At 39.9% G+C, this 24,835-nt stretch overlaps 5 protein-coding genes and 1 long non-coding RNA gene across 11 annotated transcripts; 4 read left to right on the top strand and 2 right to left on the bottom strand.

The window, feature by feature from the left end:
- Positions 1 to 21: 21 nt before the first annotated feature.
- On the bottom strand, positions 22 to 8,893 carry LOC110369820 (V-type proton ATPase catalytic subunit A). 3 transcript variants are annotated; one of them, XM_021325374.3, is made up of 13 exons: positions 8,740 to 8,893; positions 6,761 to 6,876; positions 6,001 to 6,113; positions 5,483 to 5,710; positions 5,098 to 5,235; positions 4,493 to 4,644; positions 3,980 to 4,104; positions 3,541 to 3,687; positions 2,759 to 2,974; positions 2,117 to 2,346; positions 1,635 to 1,771; positions 1,071 to 1,260; positions 22 to 758 (listed from the first exon to the last, which is right to left on the bottom strand). In XM_021325374.3, exons 2-13 carry the CDS (start codon positions 6,852 to 6,854, stop codon positions 666 to 668), a joined length of 1,863 nt encoding a protein of 620 aa, XP_021181049.1. In that variant the 5' UTR covers positions 6,855 to 6,876; positions 8,740 to 8,893; the 3' UTR covers positions 22 to 665. The 3 variants fall into 3 exon arrangements, with proteins under 3 accessions (XP_021181049.1, XP_021181050.1, XP_021181051.1); XM_021325375.3 differs by having other exon boundaries at positions 8,676 to 8,771; XM_021325376.3 differs by lacking the exon at positions 8,740 to 8,893 and adding an exon at positions 8,628 to 8,646.
- Positions 8,894 to 9,509: 616 nt separating this feature from the next.
- LOC126055416 (uncharacterized) lies at positions 9,510 to 10,337 on the top strand. The gene is made up of 3 exons (XR_007511448.2): positions 9,510 to 9,743; positions 9,815 to 9,895; positions 10,279 to 10,337. It is a non-coding gene; the product is annotated as an uncharacterized LOC126055416 (long non-coding RNA).
- Positions 10,338 to 10,774: 437 nt separating this feature from the next.
- On the top strand, positions 10,775 to 15,340 carry LOC110369819 (uncharacterized). 2 transcript variants are annotated; one of them, XM_064038555.1, is made up of 5 exons: positions 10,775 to 10,915; positions 11,970 to 12,152; positions 12,474 to 12,743; positions 12,840 to 12,995; positions 13,133 to 15,340. In XM_064038555.1, the coding sequence occupies exons 2-5, from the start codon at positions 11,993 to 11,995 to the stop codon at positions 15,178 to 15,180; spliced, it is 2,634 nt and encodes an 877-aa protein (XP_063894625.1). In that variant the 5' UTR covers positions 10,775 to 10,915; positions 11,970 to 11,992; the 3' UTR covers positions 15,181 to 15,340. The 2 variants fall into 2 exon arrangements, with proteins under 2 accessions (XP_063894625.1, XP_021181048.3); XM_021325373.3 differs by lacking the exon at positions 10,775 to 10,915 and adding an exon at positions 11,430 to 11,585.
- A 156-nt stretch (positions 15,341 to 15,496) lies between these two features.
- On the top strand, positions 15,497 to 17,987 carry LOC110369869 (uncharacterized). Its single transcript, XM_021325466.3, has 3 exons — positions 15,497 to 16,047; positions 16,426 to 16,578; positions 16,832 to 17,987. The coding sequence occupies exons 1-3, from the start codon at positions 16,035 to 16,037 to the stop codon at positions 17,872 to 17,874; spliced, it is 1,209 nt and encodes a 402-aa protein (XP_021181141.3). The 5' UTR covers positions 15,497 to 16,034; the 3' UTR covers positions 17,875 to 17,987.
- A 152-nt stretch (positions 17,988 to 18,139) lies between these two features.
- Positions 18,140 to 20,865, top strand: LOC110369832 (terminal uridylyltransferase Tailor). 2 transcript variants are annotated; one of them, XM_021325398.3, is made up of 3 exons: positions 18,140 to 18,895; positions 18,977 to 19,153; positions 19,540 to 20,865. In XM_021325398.3, the coding sequence occupies exons 1-3, from the start codon at positions 18,880 to 18,882 to the stop codon at positions 20,526 to 20,528; spliced, it is 1,182 nt and encodes a 393-aa protein (XP_021181073.3). In that variant the 5' UTR covers positions 18,140 to 18,879; the 3' UTR covers positions 20,529 to 20,865. The 2 variants fall into 2 exon arrangements, with proteins under 2 accessions (XP_021181073.3, XP_021181072.3); XM_021325397.3 differs by having other exon boundaries at positions 18,140 to 19,153.
- Positions 20,866 to 22,552: 1,687 nt separating this feature from the next.
- Positions 22,553 to 24,625, bottom strand: LOC135117985 (speckle targeted PIP5K1A-regulated poly(A) polymerase-like). 2 transcript variants are annotated; one of them, XM_064038696.1, is made up of 3 exons: positions 24,187 to 24,625; positions 23,809 to 23,979; positions 22,553 to 23,581 (listed from the first exon to the last, which is right to left on the bottom strand). In XM_064038696.1, exons 1-3 carry the CDS (start codon positions 24,206 to 24,208, stop codon positions 22,578 to 22,580), a joined length of 1,197 nt encoding a protein of 398 aa, XP_063894766.1. In that variant the 5' UTR covers positions 24,209 to 24,625; the 3' UTR covers positions 22,553 to 22,577. The 2 variants fall into 2 exon arrangements, with proteins under 2 accessions (XP_063894766.1, XP_063894765.1); XM_064038695.1 differs by having other exon boundaries at positions 23,809 to 23,982.
- Positions 24,626 to 24,835: the final 210 nt, after the last annotated feature.

Here is a 24,835-nt window from a genome sequence, read left to right on the forward strand (position 1 = left end):
TATGTTACAATCAAAACAACATTGTATACACTTTAATATTTATTTATTTATAACTTTCGTCTCCTCAACAAACGTCACAGAGGTTCAAACAGCAAGTAATATACGTTATTATATCGCATGATTGTTTGTACAGACGCCGCTAGCTACAGCGAGAACTATCAAAGTAAACATAATACTGAACTCTTATACATTTCCGATACATCAAAATGCTGGTAACACTGATATCGAGACACGAAAAGCGTAAAAAACTGTAGCTTTTATTTTTCAACAAATACATGTTACTTCGATTAAAACTCTAATAATAACGTGGAATGCAAGAGGGTACTCGATATTATGACTTTTATAACACGCGAAATACAAACGGGCATAAAATAATTCATTGTTAGTGTATAAATAGTATATATTTTATATAAATAACAACTAATTAACTGTAGTCGCGGCGGGCCGGCGGCATTTGTTCGTATATTTACAAATGGAGAGTTGTGGGGATCCGCCAACGGCCGCCGACGACCGATTTCAACAATTGGAATCACGAATTCTGCATTGAAATACGAGTAATAATATAATTAAACCTATTCACACTACGTAGACAAGACATCTATTAGTGTATTAACAATACGCGTCTGCGTAGTACATTGTACGACATTATGTTACAGTGTGCGGGTCTAGTCTTCGAGGTTGCGGAAGGCGGCCGCCATGTCCTCGAGCAGCTGGTCGAAGTCTGCCTTGATCTTAGCCTCGCCATCTTTCACGGGGTCCTGAGAATATACAAAAGTTTTATATTAGCAAAATGATAAATATAAACACCAGGATTTCCAAGTCATCAACAGAAGTGATAAGGTCCGAAATTCTCACAAATTCCTGTCTAATTATGACATAATGACACCATTCGACAGTTAGCGGTTTTGTAACAAATCCTTGTCGGTCAAAGTCAAAGGTTTTCGTTTCATATAGACCTATTACAGGTGCTTTGGAAACGTCAAGCTAATTGCGCGGTTCAAAAAGAGTAGGAGGATTTCAGAAGGGGTGGACACATTACCCAAGAGCATAAGCTGAATATGCGATCATACCTTGAACTTCATGGAGGAGAGCTGGTAGAGCACGTTGCCCATGGCGTCGCGGATGACGTTCCACGTGACCTTGTTGTCGGACTGCGCGGTGGACTCCACGGCGTGGCGCGACATGTCGTAGAACGCGATGATGTTCTTCAGCATGCCCACCGTCTTGTAGAACGGACAGAAGCGATCGTATGCCGAGTAGCTGGAGGGAGAGAATGTTTTATGTTATAAAGTTGAAAAGAACTGAACATTTTGAAAAATTATTTCAGTGTAAGGTAGCCTTCTATTGAGAAAGGCTTATAGATTGGTCATGGGTTACGGGTGAAAATTCTGGCAGAAGCTAATTCTTTATAATAAGAAAGATACATAAATGAATTCCCTATTCAATCTTTTCTAGTTGAGCAATGGGCCCTCAATTATGTGGAGAAGTTGAGAAAAATCTCGAGCATTATTTACTCCAAGAGACTGGCATTAGACAAGAGCAAAGTTACGTAATTTTCTTCCTCCTTCATCATTCACATCATTCATGGCAGACACCAATGTCATTATTGGCAATGTGTAAGTGCTGATAATCACCTGTTCTGCTGCAAGAAGTCGTCCTTGAGCAGCTTGGCGACCTCGAGGGTGATCTTGTCGGTCTCAGCGAGGGAGGCTTTGCCGACCAGCTGCACGATTTCTGACAGATCCTCTTCCTCCTGCAGGATCTCCTTGACCTGGTGAAGCATACAACATATGATTATGATTTTGTTATTTATAACTGATATAAAATAAGAGTTGATAGAAATCGATTAGTGTTGCTTACTACCAAAGTTTACATTCATCATCAATTCAAGTAATATTTTTAACCTTATTGCCTTTTTTGAATATTCTCAAGTGTGGTTCCTAAATAGTTTTACGGCCGAATACTGAAATTAAACACCACCCAATTTTAAAGGATACTCAAACATCATTCTATCTTTGTCATACTTATGTAAATTGTTGCGTCTTAAAGACTTACGTAAGACTAAAGTTAAATAAAGTATGAAAATAGTTATCTGTATTAATTAATTTAAAATTACCTTAGTCCTAAGAGGCACGAACTCGACGTAGTTCTTGTCGTAGAAGTCGTCGAGGGCTCGCATGTACTTGCTGTAGGAGATGAGCCAGTTGATGGACGGGAAGTGCTTGCGCTGCGCCAGCTTTTTGTCCAAGCCCCAGAACACCTGCACGATACCCAGCGTCGCGGCCGTTACAGGGTCAGAGAAGTCACCACCAGGGGGAGATACGGCACCCACGATGGACACGGAACCTGAGGATAATTTGTAAATTGTTTCGGGAAATTGCTTTCGTAGACTAACGTATCTAGAAATATAGAAAAGATAGAAGATGATTTCAAAATACTTATAATATTTGTGTCTGTAACATTGGTGAAGATAAAATTTGTGTTGGGTGATTTTGGTGGTGGTTAACCCCAAATTAGATATTTGTAAATGATACCTTACAAACTTATATTAACAGTCAAATTAACCCTTACTTTTTAATTTTTTATACATAATTGAATTGATTATCAACTTTATTAATCATCAATTATTTTTAATCTACATCATAATAATCATATCAGCCAACTATTGTACATAAAATTACCCCAACGAAAATGTATATTGTACAAACCTTTCTCTTATTACCTAACTAAAACCAAAATATAAAAACATTATACCAACCTTCCCTGTCGGGGTTACCCAGACACTTGACACGTCCGGCTCTCTCGTAGAAGGAAGCCAACCTAGCACCCAGGTACGCGGGGTAGCCGGAGTCGGCCGGCATCTCGGCCAGACGACCCGAGATCTCACGCAGAGCCTCGGCCCAACGCGACGTGGAGTCAGCCATCATGGACACGTTGTAACCCATGTCACGGAAGTACTCGGATAGAGTGATACCTGGAAGTGGAAATTTGTTAATATGGTAGTTTCTGGACACAAGACATTCAAGAGGTTAAAAGTTAGGAATATAAAGATACTAGCTGGTGCCCGCGACTTCGTCTGCGCAGGTTTAGTATTTCGAACAATATCTTTACAAATTGTAGCCTATGTGTTATTCTGATGTATAAGCTATATTATTGTTAAGTTTCATTAAAATCCATTCAGTAGTTTTTGCGTGAAAGAGTAACAAACATCCATACATCCATACATACAAACTTTCGCGTTTATAATATTAGTAGGATCTCGTAAACTTCAGTACAGTCGATCAAAGAAGGAAGAAAGGGTGTGGTCTTTTAGTACATGCTTTTAAAATATATTTTTTATTGTGACTTCATTTTTAATTTCTCCCCAAATTCATAATTTCAAATCATTATCAAATGTTGCCTCTCTTTACTCAAGTAGATGAGGCATTGCACATTCATTATACAATCGTTAAGTAGTCAATTTGGGTGGCACTAAGCTACATTTTCACTAGAACTATAGTGATAGTTTAGGTTCCAACTGTTTCTTCTGCTGATACATACCAGTGTAGATGGAAGCCTCTCGGGCGGCGACAGGCATGTTGGAGGTGTTGGCGACGAGCGCAGTTCGCTTCATGATGGACTCCGTCACGCCCTCGATCTCCACCGTCAGCTCGGGGAAGTCACGCAGTACTTCTGACATCTCGTTACCTAAGCACAAGTAGCTTGCTTACAAGTACATACTGGCAAATTATGTAGAATATATTTTATAATCTAATACAATTTAATCTTGTTGTTTTCCGGTGAAATACGTCTTTTACTTGTTATAAATACGTCTTTTAATTGTTTACATATTTAAATAAATAAAAAGTCCTATCAAGATAGTTTACCTTTGATTAAGTGCCTACTTAAACGGAATATAAAATAAATTAATACTTTACTAGACTTGATGATTGACTAAATAATTGATATAACTAAAATCTTAGATAGAGTCTTTACATACCACGCTCTCCGCATCCGACGTACACAATGACATCCGAGTTGGAGTACTTGGACAGCGCCTGCGAGATGACAGTCTTGCCGCAACCGAAAGCTCCGGGGATAGCTGTTGTACCACCCTGGACGCAACTGTACACACAAATAGACAGACATATTGTACTATATTATAGCTCACATTTTCTTATTGTTAGCACACATTAACAATAAGAAAAAACATTGAAAAATCGGCAATACATGGTCGTGTTCAGGTTTAGTTCCTCATTTTTGTGTTATGCTTAATTAAGTGAATTATAAAAATATGAAAACAGAGAATGTATACTTTTAAAGTGAAAAGTTAAAACTCAGAAACTGCCTAGCATAAATGCTGAACTGGATGGAGTTTATTTTATTTATTAATTTTTCATGCTGTGTGGTCTATAAATATCTTTTCAGAGATTTTTTAGATGATATTGTACTAAGTAAATAAGTAATAAAAACTTATGTCAGGAGAAAACTAGATCCATAAACTGGTACGTACGGGAAGAGTGAGTCGAGCACCCTCTGTCCGGTGAGCAGCGGATGGTTGGCGGGGAGCTTCTCCGTCACCGGTCGCGGCTGACGTACGGGCCACACTTGCAACATCGTGTACTTCTCCTTCTCGCCGTCGAACTCCGTCTCCAGCACTACATCCTGGGAGAGAAAGTGGAGAATATTGGTAAGTTTGTTACAACGTTACAGCTTTTTTATCGTCCCACTGATGGGTACAGGGCTCCTCCCACACCAAGAAAGATTGAGCATTAATGTGTGTAATAATTAAGTATTAGTAAGGTTCTTTGGATTTTATTGACATCTTTTCCATCTTTCTTATGTACCTTATATCTTTCTTACGTATCTTATCTTTTACAAGCATCTGCTGACGTGAGCCAAATAAGCAGCACAGGTTTCTTTTTTTTTATGTAATGTTTGTATTTTATTTAAACTGCAATGTAACTGGGAATGATTTCTTTTAGGCTGTTATGAAAAATACGTCGATCATAGTCATTATAACAAAATCGTTATTAGTTTTTAACAAGCCTAATAATTTTTGGTGAATTTTTAATTGAGTTTAACTAGTCTAAAAAATAAGTAGTAGTGTATACTCACAGTGACTTTGTAGTTGCCAGCGGGCGCGATGTATGTGACGGTACCCTTGGCCTTGGGCGGGATCAGCATACGGTGCTTCACCAGCGTGTTCTCGTGCACCAGACCATACAGGTCTCCGCCAGTGATGTGGGAGCCCGTCTGAAAATGTGCTCATATTTTAAAGGACTATCCAATAAGTCTTTTAACCTTTCATTATTCATGTTTCCTTTACTATTATTTTTCTTTTAATCTATTGTCTTAGGGGCTTTTATTCTCAGAACATGCCAGCCCTGTAGACTTTCCTATATATTTTGTGACATAACAAACGTATTTAAAAATCAACTCATAATTTGAGGCTCTTAAAATAAATTGAATTACACAAGATGTGGGTTTGTCTTGTACTCACCTTAACATTCATGGGAACGAATTCCCAGCTGACATCCCTAGCCAGAGAGGGTACGTTCACACCCTTGGGGATGTAAATGGACTGTGTGAGCTCGTTGATGTCCTTCAGGGGACGCTGGATACCGTCAAAGATGGAGCCCAGGATACCGGGACCCAACTCCACAGACAGGGGCTTGCCGGTACGGAGTACGGGGTCACCCACGGTTACACCTGAGGTTTCCTCGTATACCTGTGTACAATACACTTTGTTATATTATCTCGATCACGAAGACGAAAGTCGATAATCACTACATCCCGTTGTAGCTTTGTACGCTTAAATCTTCAAAACTACGCAACCGATTTTCAGGCTGTTTTTTTTTTATAGATAGAGTGATTAAAGAGGAAGGGTGATATGTATAATAACGTACATTAAATAGTGGGGAAATACTGTTATCCCGAAGACGGAGCAGGTCGCTAGTTTTAAATAATTAAAATAGAGTAATGAAAAATAGTAGTAGATCATAAAAAGCCTTGCCATACCTGGATGGTGGCCATGTCACCCTCCAGACGGATGATCTCTCCGACCAGCTCGTTGTATCCGACACGCACCAGCTCGTACATAGCCGATCCGGACATCTTCTCCGCCGTAACGACTGTACCACACAAATACAACATCACGTTATAAGTGGAAAAGCTATCCTAGATACACCCGACGGGGGCTGTAAGGCCTGTAAGATACTATTCCGTTAAACTAATGCGTTCGGGATCGGATGCCAATTTTTCTGCATGCCAAGTAAAATAAAACTTGAGCAGAAACAGGGCGGAAACAATATAGCAGTATCGCAGAAATTGCGTAAACTAGGTACAATTGGTTCCGCCGACCAATTTTTTCGTAAAATGGGGGTTAAATGGGATAAAATTATTGCATAGCTTTCAGCATGCAGCCAGTCATGTAATAATGAACGGCATCGGGTGCCAAATACGCATGACAATGACGTAAGCATTCATAACGTTTGACCTATATTTTGTGGAATATTATTTAATTTGAACATGGTTCTAAACCTACTTATAAAGTCTACCCTTAAAGACATTTGAAAAAAGAAATGCTGGGTATGGAAAAAAAGATGCGCTAACCCTAGATAGAATTGTAATAAGGGCTTATGATGATACTAAATCTCAACATTTGATTTGATCCTTACAGGCTTACACAAATGTACCTAAAAACCCCTGATTAAGATTTTTATGAAGTAGAGACAGTGTATTTTTATAAGAAGAAAATATACATATGTATAGTACGTACCGGGACCGGATACGGCGAATACGAAGCCGAACCTCTCCTCGATCTCTTCATCGGCGATCGTCCTCAAGCCACCCCCCGTGAGTGCTCTAGCCATGGTGAATTATTATTAATTCTTCCTGTACAAACAACAGAAAAATATAATAATTAATAAACAACAAAACCTGCTGCAGTAGATGAGCATAACAAGAAATGGTGGAAATTGAAAGCCAAGATACAAAAAGAAGGTATTTCTTTTGTAAGCTGTTTGTTACAACTTCCATTAATTTGAAGTGGTGTTTGCCACTGCTGGGGATAGTGAAATGAGCTGGCAATTCTGAGGAGTAAATTAAATATTGCAAATATTGACTTGACTATTTCTTGTGTTATTGCATGGTTTCCTACTCTTTAGAAGAAATTGTAAGATTCCAAGCTTAAGCAATTAAATGATACTTGAGTTAAGCACTTAGAACAATAGTAGATAGATATAGCACACTTGTTTTATCTTTAGTTTACATAAGAACACAGTATTGTACATTTTCACACATTATTCTAATTGAAAAGATTGTCCTTGATTCTGCCAATATTTACACAATGTAATGCAAGAAACCACTGTGATGTCACTCTGTCTTTTTTGAAAAAATATACAAATCATACTAATGCTACCTGCAGTGAAATAATTGGAGTTTAATTGTCATTGAATAATAATGAATAACATACCCTTATAATATTATTAATATTTAGTACTTATTACAATGTTACTGGCTGGGCTGCCACCATAGACTGGAAGATCAGCTGACTGCAACCTTTTATCAATAAGCACAGATAAAAACATTCATCCATCACTGTCAAATAAAAAGAACATTTTGGAAAAATTCTAATGGTTGGCTTGAATAGATTTGTTCCCTTTTGTTCTGCATGTGTCTATTCAGCCATTTAGAGGTTTGTCCTTGACCTGAGGAAATTGTCAATTTCATAACATACTACATGTAATTTACATAATAGAAAAATTCTTCCATACTTTATGTTATTACAGTACAAAGGGTATTCATTCAGTGCTGGCAGAAAATCTTATGACCTAAATATACCTTTTCTATTATTTGATACAAGTATTTTGAACTTATAATTTATCATATTTTGAAAATTACTCTGTGGTTAAAGTATGTCTTGAGGAGCATCTCTTGAAATGAAAAAGATTCCAAACTCATAAAGTAAAAACTCTGCCTCTAAGGATATCCACCGACCCAATCTTTTGGTATATAGTCTGAAAAAGTGTCATGTTCATAGATAAGTAAGCAAAAAATTTAATCATGATAGTCTTAGACCCATCTAACTCTAGCAATAGTGGCTAGTCAATCAGCCTATTATATCATATTGCATAAATGTTACCAATCAGATCCTAATTGGAAGTTGTGCAGGTACCAACTGGTCGATACATAGACTTTAAAGGAAATAACGAATGTTTATCTCATCACCAGGACGAAGATGATTTACTTTAGTTAGCAATACACAGACCAAACTGTTATACAGCTACTTTTACATATAATGGAAGGCTTTGGAAATTGCTACTGTATTAAATAACAACTTAAGACATATCTGGACATAATTTGCAGAAGCTAAGTGAAATATATTCGTCGTTATTTGGATCTCAAGTGTTCTGATACATATCTCAGTACAGTCACATGATAAATGGGTGGAACGATAATTATCCAAATTAAACTGAAATAATCGGCTCAAACACCAGACACACCGTCAGGTAATGCTTAAATACGTACTACAAGCACATAACAATCAAATTGCACCGCCTGCAAATCTTATAATCCCAATAATGCGTGACATTTTACATGGTTCTCAAGAAAAACTACTATGGCAGAATCAGGAACAATCTTACCGCAATTTACGATGAAAAGAAAGGATATCCACAGTCAGTAACACTTACACCTACGACAACAAACTAAATAATGTATGAATTGTGATATTTTAATATTTAAAATCCAACTCACGGGACGAGAAAGATGGAGAAGACGGACCGAGAATGGCGGAGGATCACAACTTATCACAAGACCAGTGATAGAAATGAAGTCAGCTGACCTAAGTCTATGCCTCATTGTCTATTCCACACACTTCATTGATTTTCTGTCACTACACGGCATCACTGTCTATGATGTTTTGAATATTTTGTACGTAATTCACAACCTTCACACCTTTGTATAAGGTCTATTATGGTATGTCCATCACATTAAAACTTTTTAGTAAATCTTGTTTATGCTCAAATTACAAAATTACTAACTGACTATTTATTATAAAAACATTGGGCAATGTTTCTACTAAAAGCTAGATACGAAATGCCCCAATAAATTCGTTGAAATTTTACGTAATAGTCAAAGAAAAATCGTTTTTTTTTTTCTGAATGAACATTATTATCTTCCCTCCTGCCCTTATCCCAAATTTAATTGGAGTCGGCGTAGCATGTTTTCTCCTCACACTGCCTTACACACTCTTCTATCTACCGTAATTAAGTGTAAACATTATAGTCTTTGAGATGAACCAAATGAGGGCCAAGAATACCCAAGCTCATTAGTCATTTCCTAGACCCCAATCTTGGGCAAGAGCTAATAAATATATATTGCTAAAGTTATCTGAATATTTATTTCATAAATCAATACCTGCCTTTCTTTGTCCTTGATCTAAAATCCAAATCCAAATTAGATCAAGGACACTGAAGAAAGAAACTAGCCTTAGATGGCAGCACTTGAACGTTCGAAAATGATGACATAGATGACACCTGTCAAATGAACGGGAAAATAACGCATGCGTTTTTTGCGAAGACAACTAAACCGCATCCTTTGTTTTCTAGTTTTCTGTTTTATAACATATTTCGCAAATTTTCAAGTCGTCTAAGACTTGATTGACAAAATAATACATACTTCATATTTAGTGATAAACCCAAGTATATTCCAGTAGTATCGTACGCATCGTAAACATAAATTTCGTTGACAAATTAGATGTAGGTTGTCTGTCCCAATGACGCGATCTCCTGGGACGAGTATTATTATTAACCAGTTGATGTTCTTGCAGGAATAATAAAGACATACAACTGAGTAAATCATTATCTTGGCTGCTACGACACGGAGCAGTCCGAGAAGGTTTCGCACTAAGGTATGTTAGCTTTTAATATTGCTTTCCCATGACACAGCTGGTGTATACACCTTTATTTGATCTCAAATATGTATCGCTGTTGTTTGCCGTTAAAACGTAACATAATCACAAAACAATATGAATGAACATGATATTCTATGCAGTGTCAACAAGTTATAATAGATTATACAGTCAATAATGGTGCTGTTTCACTTGTGTGCCCTAGTTAACAGTCAAAAAGACCATGTTTGTGAAATCGAGTTAGCCATGAAAGTAAACGTGTATTATTTTATTAATAAAAAATAAATAAATAAGTATTTTTACTCAAGTTTTAAAATGTATGCATTATTTGTTGCAATAAGAGTTCTATGCACCAATTAAAAGCACCAGTTTTCTACTTTCAGCAAGAAGCCATTGTTATCAGTAAACAAAACAAACGCATTGTTTCAGCCCTGAAGGATATTTAGAAGTAAATAAAATATTGCAGCATAAAACATTTAGAGGCAAATACAGTGCATCAGATATTGAACGAGTTGTAAATAGTAATGACAAGCAACGTTTCAAACTGAGACACAACCCTCACACCAACTGTCTGGAGATCAAAGCCAATCAAGGACACACTATCACTGAAGTAACTGACGCTGACCTCACACCAATCACCAAGGTTTATATACAGTCTTTTAACTCCTCTTACAACTTAAACAAGTTGTTGTCATTCTAAATAAGTTTCTCTCTTTCAGCCAAAATATAATACTGTTATCCATGGCACATATTTAAAATGCTGGCCACAAATAAAAAATGAGGGCATAAGTCGTATGAAGAGAAAACACATTCATTTAGCAAAAGGATCCCTAGATGATGCTTCCGTGATCAGCGGTCTCCGAAGGGACACCGAAGTCCACATATACATTAACCTCGCTAGTGCCTTAGTTGATGCTATCAAATTCTATGAGTCAGAAAATGGTGTTATCTTAACCAGCGGTAACGAAAAAGGTTATTTAGAGCCAAAATACTTTTCAAAAGTAATCAATATTCGCACCGGTAAGTTTTGAACAAGAACTTTGCAAAAGTTTTGCAATTGCTATTTATTATTTAATTGTGTGAAAACTGCAACATTATATAAAATTTGTATGAACATGGTAGAGTTTACTACTGACTAGGTGTTTGTAGTAAACAAAACTATCATAATAGCTTATTCAGGCTTCTAAAGTTCATACACAATTACTAATTTCCACAGCATACATCATTAATAATGACACAAGATCTTTGATAAAGTCCATGATCTGTATTCTTGACAAACAGGAAAGTTAGCAGTAGGACTTTAATTTAAATGTGCTTATTACATAATTTTAACCAACTTATTAAAAAAATGCTTACTGGGGGAAAACAACACAAATGGCTTTATATTCAATAATTAATGACATAATGAATATGATTAATGATAATGTTGGTATGAAGTGAACCTACTCTTAATCTGACTATTGGGTGGTACATATTTGTGGGGAATTCCCCAACAATAAAGTTTTAATTCATCGTTAGTCAACCCTCTTGGCAAATGGTACTCTTGTTAGATAGCTTATATAAAACAGTGTATACTTGATTGCAACTGAGTGTATCTTGAATGCTTGAACTGTATATACTGCTATGTATAGTGTTGCTGTGTTGTGTTGAATTTTTGTACAATATTTCTTCTTTACGTGTTGTTAAACAGGTCAGTCACAACATTATTTTATGCTAGTGATTTCATTAACTATAGTATATGTTTTAAAGTTTAATATTGTCAGGCTTTATACACTCTATTTCCATGGAAATGTGTAACATTAAACAAATGATTGATCAGTCAGCAGCGCTCATAGGTATGTAGCATGTACATAGTTGCTGACCAGTTACAATGATTGTTTACATTATCCTGCACTTAGTATTGCTGACTTTGCGTTGGCTTTACTACTGAGTGAAATTACGTGATGAATTATTGAGCATGGTCGTATACTTTGTCATAAGTTCGCGAACTTCGGGTCTGCTACAAAGACATCGAACTGCATTGTTCACTTTGTACAATATAGGCAGTATTTATTTGATTGTCGTGTTTGTACAGGTGCTCGCCTTTACCCATGAGCCATGGAGAAGGCGGCGCGGGCGCAGACTTCATCCACCTCCTCCCCCTCGTCGTCCTCCCCGCGCCACGCGCCCCCCGCCGCGCCGCGACGCCGACACAACGAGCGAGACCCCCCCGACGCGCACCCGCGCACCCCCTCCGCCCGCAGGATACTGGTGTCAGGTGAGTACACAGCCCCCCGCACACCCGCGCACCCCCTCCGCCCGCAGGATACTGGTGTCAGGTGAGTACACAGCCCCCCCGCACACCCGCGCACGCCCTCCGCCCGCAGGATACTGGTGTCAGGTGAGTACACAGCCCCCGCACACCCGCGCACCCTCCGCCCGCAGGATACTGGTGTCAGGTGAGTACACAGCCCCCGCACACCCGCGCCCTCCGCCCGCAGGATACTGGTGTCAGGTGAGTACACAGCCCCCACACCCGCGACCCTCCGCCCGCTCCCCTGTTAGTCTCAAAAATTGCTATGTACATTTTTGCTTTCAGGTTACCCAAACTACACTCAACCACAAGATCTGTTAGAAGTTTTCGCAAAATTCGGTAACGTGAGGATAGACAAATGCAACAGTTGGCTGTCGACGCTGACCTTCAGCTCCGAGGAGGAGGTGAAGGCGGCGCTGTCGGCCAACAAGCGCCTGCACGTGTACGGACACTTCCTGTCCGTGAAGCCCTACTCCGCCAAGCTGGCCGCCGACGAGATCCGCGTGCAGCAGCCCTCCACGCCCAAGCGAGAGTTCCCCATGAGCAAGAAGAAAGGTATGCTCTCTTTCCATATCATACAATCTCTCAGTGAGACTACTAGAATATTTTCTACAAACAGTTCCATATACAATAAACATGCATATTTCACAGGTGTAATAATAGAACCGAAAAAGATCAATCTGAGTGGTGACTTCCACAGCCAGTTGGATAACATTCTGTCAGCCGTGCGACTGACGCAAGAGGATGTCAAGTCGCTCAGCCAGCTCTACACCGACCTCGAGATCTCGCTTCAGTCACAGTGGCCAGGTTATTCAATATTACAATTACCCTAAATCCTTTATTATTTTGATGATAAAGTTGTAGCGTGATCCAATAATCTTGTGTCACCTAATGTCATCGTTTACATAATTCTAAATATTCGTGTATTATTTTGTTGCCCTCAGGGTGCAAAGCAGTGCCGTTCGGCTCAATAACGACCGGGCTGGGCATCAAGACGAGCGACGCGGACTGCTTCATCAACATCCCGGGCCAGTTCCGGCAACCCAACGGCAACTACGTGAACAAGGCCAAGCGCGTGCTGCGGCAGTACCCCAGCACCTTCGCCGAGATCCTCGCCATCCCGCGGGCGAACACCCCCATCGTCAAGTTCTTCCACATCCCCACCGGCACCAACTGCGACGTGACGTTCAAGACTCCGCTGGGGGCGCAGAACTCGCGCCTCATCGCCTTCCTGCTGCACTCCGACCCGCGCCTGCTGCCCATGTCCGTCATCGTCAAGTACTGGGCCAAGGTGCACGAGCTGTCCGGCACCGGCAAGCTCACCAACTACGCGCTCACCCTCATGATCATCTTCTACCTGCAGCAGCCGCCGCTCTGCATCCTGCCCAGCGTGGAGTGGCTGCAGCGGGACCCTGCCACCGCCTACATCGTGGACCACTGGAACACCGGCTTCCTCAGCGACCCCTCGCGTCTGCCGCCCTCCACCAACACCTCCTCCATCTCCGAACTCCTGGGCGGATTCTTCGAGTACTACTCCATGTTCAACTTCGATGAAATGGTCATCTGCACTTATCTGGGCCTGCCCGTCAAGCGAGAAGTGTTCAAAGAAACCACTAACATGCCCGATGAGTTCGAACGCTACAAGAAAAACGTGGTCAACCATTACGTGATGCCCATCCGCCACCAGACGGCCATGTGCGTGCAGGACCCCTTCGAGCAGTGCCACAACGTCGCCTCCACCGTCACCAGCAAGTTAGCGCTTGATATCAAGACGTACTTCAAATTCTGCGCCAATGCCTATGAAAAGGATAAATTAAACGGGTGCCAAGAATTCCTCAAAACTATACTACTGCAGCGACCTAAACTGATTCGCGGTAAAACGCATCCAGAGTACAGAGTCAATTTATTCCCTAGAATTGTAAATAGTATCATAAGCTACGACTGGAAGTCGGTGGTAAGAGATATGGTTATGGAATTATTCGAAAATATGTTAAAGATTAAGCTTGGCAAAGTCGAAGAGAAGGTTAACCCTGACACTAGGAAAGAAAAAGAGAAGTATAGTGGGGCAGTAACCAAACCTATATGGAAGAGAAAGTCTTTCTCTAGGCTATACAACTTTGTAAATCTCTCCTTTGAGGAGAAGCAGGGAAAGATTACTCAGGAAATAATAAACGCGGAGAGGCAAGAGCTCAACATACACTTTCAGTTAACTTTGACGTATTGTCATGATCCTAAAAGCGCAGTAATCACGATCAGGCTGGGGACAGGGGACTTGGAAGCGTTCAGAGAGTTTGGCAAGTTCTTCATTTCGGTCACGCAAAACTGGATAACGGAATTGTTAAAACCTTTCTCGATGCCCAATTGCAAAGACACGGCAGCAAAAATAGCAGAGACCATGCAGGTTGACAACAATGAGAATGATATCGATTCGGATGACGACGACGACACGGAAATAATAATCCTACCTAAGTCTGAACGAGCTGACGAGACCACGAAGATGGAGAACGTCGAACAAATATCGAGTTCCTCTGGAGGAACATTGAGCAAAAATAATACTGACGGAGTGCTTGCTAACAACACAGGACAAGAATCAACGAAAAGCCCTCCAACAAAATCAGAAAGTCGGAGCGATAATCTAGAGAAATCAGTTACTGAAACGTTAGTTATTACGACAAATAGTTTAAATGACATGGTTATTCAAAAGCCAGAAATTGCGACATCTGAGAATGCTGTTGTAGATGTGACAGAAACATTAAAACTGACTAACCATACAGATGAATCTGGTGAAACGACTGTTACCAAACAAGCTGATGTTGTGACAGTGAATGCCGAAACTGTTACTAAGAATGCCGAAACGTTAACCAAAAATGTAGAGAGCTTCTTTAAAAACGCGGAAAGTTTGTTAGCAAGCGCCGCGAACAGCGACAACACGGCAGCTAGCGCCAGCGACGTCAGCGCCGGCGACGTCGGCGTCGCCTGCGCACTCAAGTGACACAGAGACTATGTTCTGTTTTGAGACATTAAGCTTTTATTTACTTAGTGTAAAAATCGTTTATCAATAGACATAATGAAAACAAATTATTTTAATATTAAGCTAAGCCACTTACGATTTATTTTTATGCGGTTTGTAGAAATTTTAATTTCAATTATGATTGCTGTTTAATTTTATTTCCACTCACCAACCTGATGGCCATGACTGTCAACAATCCAAAGCAATAAAATAATGCAAAATGGTTGCAACCTGCCTTTGAGACTCAAGAAGCTTGGAAACTACTACTAATAAAAATTGTTTCACTGTACGGGAAGGTATCTGACCTCTGACGGAAAAAGCGTCAAACTTGTACGTGTATAATCAACGCATCGTGGGTTAGGCGTGATTAATTTAATGTTTTGTCGTATATTTTTCTGTTTGGCGTTACGCGACGCATGTTCCGTCAGATATGAACCTTCCCTTTGATAGCCCATGTAACAAACTTATTTCGGGTGTCCCAAGAAGTTCCCGAGGAAAGATCCCCAAAGAAACTTTTACGGAAACTACCATAAACTGTTTGTTTCTATGTGTGAGCATGCTTAACTATGATTAGCACAAGATGTTTTTAATATGAATAGAGTTATTATATCCCACACAGTTTATAATAGAATTTAATAAATGTTAAGGTTACAACATTTTCCTGTCTTCATTTCTAGACGAAAAATAAAACGTTGATTTGACAAAATTGACTTTGCTTTGACATGAATGCTATTGACATTAACTGACATTTGATTTTTGAATACAAAACAGGGGCAAGTAAAGATTGGCGAGCGTGGATTTTTTTGTTACGAAAGGTCTATAGAATAACAGAAAATATGAATTACGAAGGTAAATATAATCAAAATACTTTCAACTAAAGCTGTCAAGTTTCCTGTTTCTCCATATTTTCTGCTTTCTTATTCCCGAACCGAGTAAATGTTTGTAAATAAAACGCCACATGTTTATCCAGTACACTATCTACCATTTACAATAGGCTTTTGTAGCAGTTGCTCTGTCTGTTAATTAAGTAAGGTATTTGATTTGGGGTCGTTTGGTATAAATAGGGCGATCCTAGAGTACATACTCATAAATGACAACACCATTATATCAACATTATAAAATCTACATAATAGTATATTATAGTACCTACATTGTTAAAAATGTTACAGTTTGACCTCAAGAAGACAATGTATCAGCTACGAAAATATATTATCTTTTATTACTTAGACATTCTGGACACTTCGTGGTTGCGGCTCGAGGGAGACTTTGACAGCCAAGTGCAGGAAGTATTAAGATACGTGAGACTAACTGCAGACAGGGTGTATAACCTGAAGCATTTGTTTGATGACATCGAGGAAGCCCTCCGGCATCTAGCTCCAGGTAAAGTATATTCAACAGCCTGCATTGAATACATTTTGGTGCTGCGTGCCACAATAATATTATTACTTGTTGTTAAGCTGGCTACTTGACTTGCCTGCCAGAATCACCAATTTTTTGTCCGTAACGAAAGCTGACCTTAACCTTTTGTTTTATTTTTACCCACTAACACAAAATATTAACGGTATTTTAAAATGGTAAATTATTTTGAAAATGTGTAAAATTGGTTTTAAAAGTCGAAACCTTTCTATTGCAGGTTGCCAAATAATGCCTTTTGGCTCAGTAGTCACTGGTCTAGGCATTAAAACAAGTGATGCAGATGTTTTTGTGGCCTTGCCTGATGGGCACCACCCAACTGTCCACCATGTCGTACAAGCCAGGAATATGCTGCACCGATACCACAGGAAGTTCACACAGCTATTTGCAATCACAAAAGCAAAAGTTCCCATTGTCAAGTTCTTTCATATCCCAACTCAATTCCACTGTGATGTCAATTTTAAAAGTCCTGCAGGAGTATACAATAGCAAATTAGTTGCATTTTTGTTACATATGGATGACAGAGCTCTGCCATTGGCAATTCTCATAAAGTACTGGTCAAAAGTTCATAAATTCACAGGTACCAACCTGTTGGGTAACTATGCATTGACTATGATGGTAATATTCTACTTGCAGCTGATGAACATTTTGCCGTCAGTGTGTGATTTACAGAGACACATACCTCCCTACTACGTGGATGGATGGAACACTGCATTTGATGACACAATGCAAAGTACCACCAGGAACACTGACTCCTTGTATGAACTCATGGGCGGGTTCTTTAAATGTTATAGTGTGTTTAATTTTAAGGATAATATAATCTCACCATTCTTTGGACGTGTGATAAGCAAGAGATGTATGGACAATATCGACTTTCCTGAACAGTTTAGCCTGTACAAAGACCACGTAGCAAGAGATGTGCGTAAAAAGTTTAAAACTACTTCTAAGATTTGCATACAGGATCCATTTGAACACAGTAGGAACTGCTCAGTGGCTGTGAGCGATAGGCTGGCGGAGAGAATCTTTGCGCACATACAGTTCGCGACAAATAAGTTTGAACTAAACAGTAGCGATCGCTTTCTAAGAGCGATCTTAACGCAAGACCCGAACAGCACGCATGCTAGCGCAGCTACGGCGCCTAATAAACATACATTTAATAACAAAATAAAAAAGCAAAACCGAAAAAAACAGAAAAGGGAAATACAGCATGGTGTAAACAAGATGTTTACTCAATATCAGAACTTGAAAAAAGGAAAAAGATAAGATTGAATTCTGAAATCAAAGAACTGACATCTTTATACTTAAGAGTACCTATAATACAGTATTTTGTATGGCTGAGTATTTGCAATTTAACAAATAGAAGCTTTACGTGAAAATGTGTTTTAATCCCTTTAAAAAGCAAGTTTAGCATGATAACTAAAGAGCGTAAACACCTGAATTTTGAAATACATTGTAATCGTCCAAAAATTATCAAATTAGGCTGATCAGCACTTTTCGAACGTCAAAAACAAAAGACAGCCCCCAAGACGCCCACCCTTCATCACTTCCTATGTATTTTTGCTAAGAAGTGGCGCAACAAACTCCCCAGCAACACATGTCTATCTGTTAGACTGGGTTTATGAGCGTGGAAAGCCATAAAAAAAAAACTTGTTACCTACGTAGTATATAGAGTTCCTTAACGCTCTGTTCGATGGATAGATAAAAACCCCTTAGGTAGTAGGTATGATTACATATTTTAATTAACTTAATATGCAATTAAGGGTGTATCCAATGAGTAATTGAAATTATTTATACCTGATATATAAGGTAACTAGCCTTTGCCGCGTGGAATAGTGGCATCATGCAGATTTTTGGTTTGAACAATAGATGGCGCAGTATATCCGGAAAAAATGAATTTTTTATTTATATTTTTTTGTAATATAAACTATTCTATGTCCTTCTCCTGGCTCTAAACTACCTCCCTGCCAGTTTTCAGCTAAATCGGTTCAGCTGTTTTTGAGTTACACATAAGTGGAGTAACTAACACGACTTTCTTTAAATATAGATAAGACCATACTTTGGTGCCAATATTTTTTGACATGAGTTGTTAGTTATGAGATGTTATGAGTAGATTCGTATGTACGATATGGTTACCGGAAAGTTACCAAGCACCGTGCGTATTAGCTAAGTACCTACTTAGATATGTGCATTAGCTGCACTGAACTCAGTTGGCTTTAAAACTGATTGTTGCAAAGACCTAATCAAGCACTTAGTCATAGTCTAATAAATATGTATTGTTTCCGAGGTGAGTAGGGTAGGTACCTATTTGATGCCGGCTGAATTTTCTCCATATTAATTTCGATTGTAATGTTGAAATATTTGTTAGAATTAGCAGTAGTGTTGTCGCTGTGTGCGTGTGGAGCGCTAGCGGGTGCGGTATGCCTGGCGGGGGACTTCGCCGCGCAGGTGCGGCAGCTGACGGGCTCCCCGATGACGTCACAGCACCCGAGCGTCACGCGACTGCTGGACGACCTGCGAGGCACGTTGAACAGGAGGTGGAAAGGTAAACTCTCCCATCATAGTATAATCAGCAACACTTCTCTCATCCATCCTCCGAGCCCTTTTACCAACTATGTTGGGGTCGGCTTGAAGTCTAACCGGATGCAGCTGAGTACCAGTGATTTACAAGGAGCGACTGAGCGATATCTGACTCCCTCAACCCAGATACCCGGGCAACCGAATACCTACCCCTTGGTTAGATTGGTGTCAGACTTACTGGCTTCTCTGCTGTTCTTCATAAAGCCTGATCTTGTCATCAACATACCTAAATCTAGTCTGTATCTCTAGACATCTCTAAAAATGCTTTAAAGTTAATCATATATTTCTTTTTCGCGAGTTCTATAGCAGGATTTACGATATAAATAAACTAATTCTTACTTATTGTTTTAGAATTTGATATGACTGTCTATGGATCCATTCCCATCGGGCTGAGCATGAAGTTGAGTGATGTAGATTGCTACGTCCGAATACCGAACTACAACATCACCGAGCATCGACACGTTGTAGAGCAGGCCGTGGACTTGCTGCGCCAACAGCCGAACCTCTACTCAGATGTGCGTCTTGTGGACGTTACAGACAATGAGAAGGATGTATATTTCACTTTCTGGCACATTCCCACACAAAGAACTGGTGAGATTGTTTTCACCCAGACTGGTGCTGTAGAAAATAGTAACTTGTTAAGTTACCTTTTCCGTCTGGACAAACTGAACCTGCCGCTGGGTAGAATCATAAAGTATTGGAGTACTGTGCACGAGCTCAAAGCTTTGGAAACGATGGATAAACTGCCTAGTTATGCGTGGTACATAATGACAGTGTTTTATCTGCAGCAAAAAGGACTAGCGCCCTCTGTGTACGAACTGCAGAGACGCACAGACAGCAACACCCTCGACTGGGACATGAGCTTCCAGCCGATCCCTTTCCCGGTGAGGAACAACCAGAGCCTGTACCAGCTGCTGGGCGGCTTCTTCCAGTACTACAGCCAGTTTGACTTCCAGTATTACATCGTCTCACCATTCACTGGACGTCCGATACAAAGAAACGACTTCTTAAACATCGACCGAGTTCCTGAAGAGTTCACCGCGTATAAAAATATCGCTTTAAATAACAGTTCTTGTTGCCAGATTGAATTAAACACAGATCTGTGCATCCAAAATATATTTAAACATGTTGCTAACGTTGCGAATTTAATCAGTCACGAAGAAGCATTCAGAATATTGTCTCATATCAAATGGGCCGCACAGATGTATGAAGAGCTCCCGAGTGATAGATTCCTGACAACCATACTGAACGTGAGACACCGAGTAATGGAGGGCAACGAGGTTAATACAACTATAGATGGTTCTTATAATAACTGCACTGATGTAAGCGATATCCTGTGAACCAACAGACAGAGGACTATCACTGTATGGTTAGTTTAGTACGTAAATAATAGTAGACTCAACTGACTGAAACATTACTGCTAACTTAGTAGATATCTTCTTAATAACAGAAACTATTATATTTAAGTGCCTTTTTTTATCCCACGCAACGCTTGACTCTGTCGATCCGTGAATTGTTTACCATCCATGTCATGACGAGTTCTTCAGTGTTTTCTCTCATTTGAAACTCGAGAGGGAGAGTTTGAAAGAAGCCGAAAAGTATAAAAACCCAGTGATGGCCGAAGGTTTAATCGCTTTACGTTGAAAACTGTCACTAGGCTGCATCTGGTAGTTGGGAAAAAAATATAGTCATCTATCTATACTAATATAACACAGAGGAAACATTTCCTGTCTGTCTGTAGCTCCGAAACTACTAAACTGATTTAAAATTCTTTGACTGTTGGAAACCTACACTCCTCCCCTCCCTAGTAGGATAGGCTATATTTTATCCGAGTACGGGCAGAAGTTACCCCGGGACGTATGTGCGACCGCGGGAAAATGGCTGTAAATAACCCATAATGCGGACAATTAATTGCAATGCCGGACTGAATGAATAACGATAGCCAGTGGATAGTATGAGATAGAAAGTGCGAAGACCAGTTCCAGATGCACATACCTACCATCTCCCGACCATGATAAATCCCGGTTCCCACAAATTAAGTACCAACATATTATACCTACTGCCTATCAGCATCGGCCCAGCCTTATCCCAACTAAATTAAACTTGTTGGGGCTCAACTTCCAGTCTAACCAGATGCAGGGGCCCGATTCTCCTAAGTTAATAATGTCAAAATCGAATCGCAACATGATCGCAATAGCAGTTTTAACCATATCGGGCATTCTGCTACTAATATAAGACCAATCGTATTCCAATGACATTCGATTGGTTTGCGATTGGTCTGGGGCCCGATTCTCCTAATTTTACTTAAGCGCCATTCGATTGACGTTCGACTCGATTCGACTGAGGTCCAATCCCGACTCGATTACGATTGAAGCGTATGTGGCATTCCGCTATTTTTTCTTTGAAATAAACGTTTATATCCTTTTCTGTCATTCAATAATGAATCATTTTGTCTGCAAATGATTTACGATTGCAAAATGATTGTACAGCAAACTACCGTATAGACCAAAATCATCAAAATAGCAGACCAATCGCACACCAATCAAATGTCAATCGAATACCTACGATTGGTCTTTTATTAGTAGCAGAATGCCCGATACGGTTAAAACTGCTATTACGATCATATTGCGATTCGATTTCTATTCGATTTTGACATTGTTAACTTAGGAGAATCGGGGCCCTGCTATTTTGGTCTATAGGTACGGTAATTTGCTCTACAATCATATCATATTGCTATCGTAAATCATTTGCAGACAAAATGATTCATTATTGAATGACATAAAAGGATAAAAACGTTAATTTCAAAGAAAAAATAGCGGAATGCCACATACGTTTCAATCGTAATCGAGTCGGGATTGGATCGCAGTCGAACGTGAAGTCTTACTGGATGCATCTGAGTACCAGTAGATATTTTACAAGGAAAGACTGCCTTCTGGCTTCCTCAACCCGGCTACACGGGCAACCCAATACCCCTAGGTAAGACATTCCTCTCATAACATTCCTCTTTCATTCATTTAGGTCCAAAATTACCCAGAACGGTTATTAATCCTAACTATATCCTAACTATCCAAACTAATATTATAAATGCGAAAGTAACTCTGTCTGTCTGTCTGTCTGTCTGTCTTTCTGTCTGTCTTTTCTTCACGCCTAAACTACTGAACCGATTTGTGTGAAATTTGGTACAGACATAGTTTGAAACTTGAGAAAGGACATAGGATAGTTTTTATTACAAAAAAAAAAAAAATATTCCGGACATATAGCGCCATCTATTGGTCAAATCAAAAATCTGCCGGAAGTCACTATTCCACGCGAACGAAGTCGCGGGCAAAAGCTAGTATAATATAATTGAACACATACAAAAAAAAACAATAACAAAGATAGAGGTACATTTACTTTGAACATGTGAGATCTATTGTTGCAGTATCTCCGGAGTCCGGTACTTCGATGCAGTTTTGCTCAGCGCTGCTCTGTGCGTCACTGTCTTGCTCTTTACTCAGTATGGCGCTGAGGAACCGGTCTGCGGGTAGGTCTTCGAACCACGCAGCAGCTGACTTCAGAAACTCCTTAATCCTCTCAGTATCTTCGACTGTTATCAATTCTCCGTTGTTCATATCATGGGCATACGTATCCTGGATGCATATATTTGCTTTTGTCTGTAAGTTATTTTTTATTTTAAGTTGCAGATCAAGTTTCGAATTATTCTTATAAAGTGTAAATTCTTCAGGAAAGGTGTCGATACTCATGAAATCATCCTTCAGAATAGGACGTCCGGCAAAAGTTGACACGACATAATTTTGAAAGTCGAATTGGCTGAAGTACTGGAAGAAGCCCCCCAGCAGTTGCAACACGCTCTCAGTTTTGTTGATGCTGTAGGGCAGCTCGTCGAAGCCCGTGTCCCACTCGCCCACGTAGTAACTCTCCGCGTCTCTTTGTAACTCGAAACCGGCAGGCGCCATGTTCTTTTGTTGTAAGTAAAATATCACCAACAAGTACAGAGCATAATTTTTCAACATCAGCCGACCGGTTAGATCTTGAATTTTGAAAGCCAATTTAAGAATTCCCCCCAAAGGTAGAAACCTGTCATCTAAATGGAAATAGTATTTTATAAGTTTGCTATTCTGTACCCCAGAGTCGCCATTTCTGAACATGAGGTCAACTTTTCGGTGTGTCGTGCTGTGATTGAACGAGTAACGTGCAAAATCGGCTTTCGTGGAGTAGTTTATCTCAGAATACAGGTCAGGCTGCTGCATGACGAGCTCGTTGATCTCGTCTAACATGTCCCACTCGGCGTCTCTCGACGAGTTGTAGTTGGGCATGGTCACGCTGAAGTCCAGATCACTAGAGTGTGTGCCTAGCCCGGTCACCAGGGACCCGAATGGGGTCATCTCTATTCCTGGAACACAGTTATGCATTTTGAGAATAGCCGCCAACGGCTGGCTTATCTGAGTCAATTTTGCTGCACAGGTAACTGGATTTTAAATCAAAGGTAAGTAAATATTTACTTTAAGATACATAGAATTTGAATTAAGTTTCTTTTAATGTTTCAGCAAAAGAACACATCTAGATATGAAAACAGAAAGTAGAAGTCATGTATCACCTGCTAAGCTATGTGTACAGTACCTTGCCAGCGTGGGCTGAGCGTGCGCAAGACATCGTCCGCCACGGTGGTGATGATGCAGGCCTCCAGCTGTGGCCGCAGCATGTAGGCGTCCAGCACCTGCTGCAGCTGCGACTCGAAGCCGCCCTGCAGGCACAGCTCGCTCCGAGCCACCACCAGCACCGCAGCTAACACTGCTAACATGTGCCACCTGACTGTGCAACTTGACTAAAGAGGCATAATCCACTTTGGTCAAGTTGCACAGCGCGAAATCGATTTTGATTTCCTGCTAAGAATTGCACCCACGTTTGTCTGTTGATATAATTCTGAAGATAATAAGCAATAAGATACATAACAGCAGAAACCTTCATAAAGATTAATAATAATATAGTGCTGCTTACCGAATGCGAGTAGACTATACATATTCCACGCACACACACGTACAAGTGATGGAAACCTTTCGCAGGAGCTACTACTTAGCACTCTTCAAGTGTGTAATTTATAATTTTACACTCATTTATTTGAGGTCACTGGCGCCATTTAATACTGTAGGTACTGTAGGTACCTATACTACTTTGAGTGTTAGGTTACCTACAAATCTTGCACTATTCAAGAAAAAAATCTAGATATGAAACCTCGAAATAATGCTCTTGTTTTAGTTTATTTGGTCTAAACTGTAACCACACCCTTGCAGGATGATTCCAGAAACTCCTCTCAAAGGACATCTACGTAGGTACTCAGCACAGAGTCTCCCAGCATGTAGATCTTGAAGTGAATATGAGTAAGATGAAAGTCATGTCTACTGCCGTAAAAGTACGAGACTGCATGCTCGACGTTGTTGACCAGGGCCCCGATTCTCCTAGGTTAATAATGTCAAAATCGAATAGAAATCGAATCGCAATATGATCGTAATAGCAGTTTTAACCATATCGGGCATTCTGCTACTAATAAAAGACCAATCGTATTCGATTGACATTTGATTGGTGTGCGATTGGTCTGCTATTTTGATGATTTTCGTCTATACGGTAGTTTGCTGTACAATCATTTTGC

This window comes from Helicoverpa armigera, chromosome 16 (genome assembly GCF_030705265.1).
Source record: "Helicoverpa armigera isolate CAAS_96S chromosome 16, ASM3070526v1, whole genome shotgun sequence".
Lineage (NCBI taxonomy): Eukaryota > Metazoa > Arthropoda > Insecta > Lepidoptera > Noctuidae > Helicoverpa > Helicoverpa armigera.

Coding starts and splice junctions, on each gene's coding strand:
- LOC110369820 (XM_021325374.3), bottom strand. CDS start 6,854: ATGGCTAGAGCACTCACGGGGGGTGGCTTGAGGACGATCGCCGATGAA. Junction 6,114..6,760: donor ATTCGCCGTATCCGGTCCCG/GTACGTACTATA, acceptor TGTGTGGTACAG/TCGTTACGGCGGAGAAGATG. Junction 4,645..5,097: donor CTGGCAACTACAAAGTCACT/GTGAGTATACAC, acceptor TTTCTCTCCCAG/GATGTAGTGCTGGAGACGGA.
- LOC110369819 (XM_064038555.1), top strand. CDS start 11,993: ATGGAGAAGGCGGCGCGGGCGCAGACTTCATCCACCTCCTCCCCCTCG. Junction 12,153..12,473: donor CCGCAGGATACTGGTGTCAG/GTGAGTACACAG, acceptor TTTTGCTTTCAG/GTTACCCAAACTACACTCAA. Junction 12,996..13,132: donor GCTTCAGTCACAGTGGCCAG/GTTATTCAATAT, acceptor TGTTGCCCTCAG/GGTGCAAAGCAGTGCCGTTC.
- LOC110369869 (XM_021325466.3), top strand. Junction 16,579..16,831: donor CCTCCGGCATCTAGCTCCAG/GTAAAGTATATT, acceptor TTTCTATTGCAG/GTTGCCAAATAATGCCTTTT.
- LOC110369832 (XM_021325397.3), top strand. CDS start 18,958: ATGTTGAAATATTTGTTAGAATTAGCAGTAGTGTTGTCGCTGTGTGCG. Junction 19,154..19,539: donor GTTGAACAGGAGGTGGAAAG/GTAAACTCTCCC, acceptor TTATTGTTTTAG/AATTTGATATGACTGTCTAT.
- LOC135117985 (XM_064038695.1), bottom strand. CDS start 24,208: ATGTATAGTCTACTCGCATTCG. Junction 23,983..24,186: donor GTATAGTCTACTCGCATTCG/GTAAGCAGCACT, acceptor GGCACATGTTAG/CAGTGTTAGCTGCGGTGCTG. Junction 23,582..23,808: donor GCTCAGCCCACGCTGGCAAG/GTACTGTACACA, acceptor ACTGTGTTCCAG/GAATAGAGATGACCCCATTC.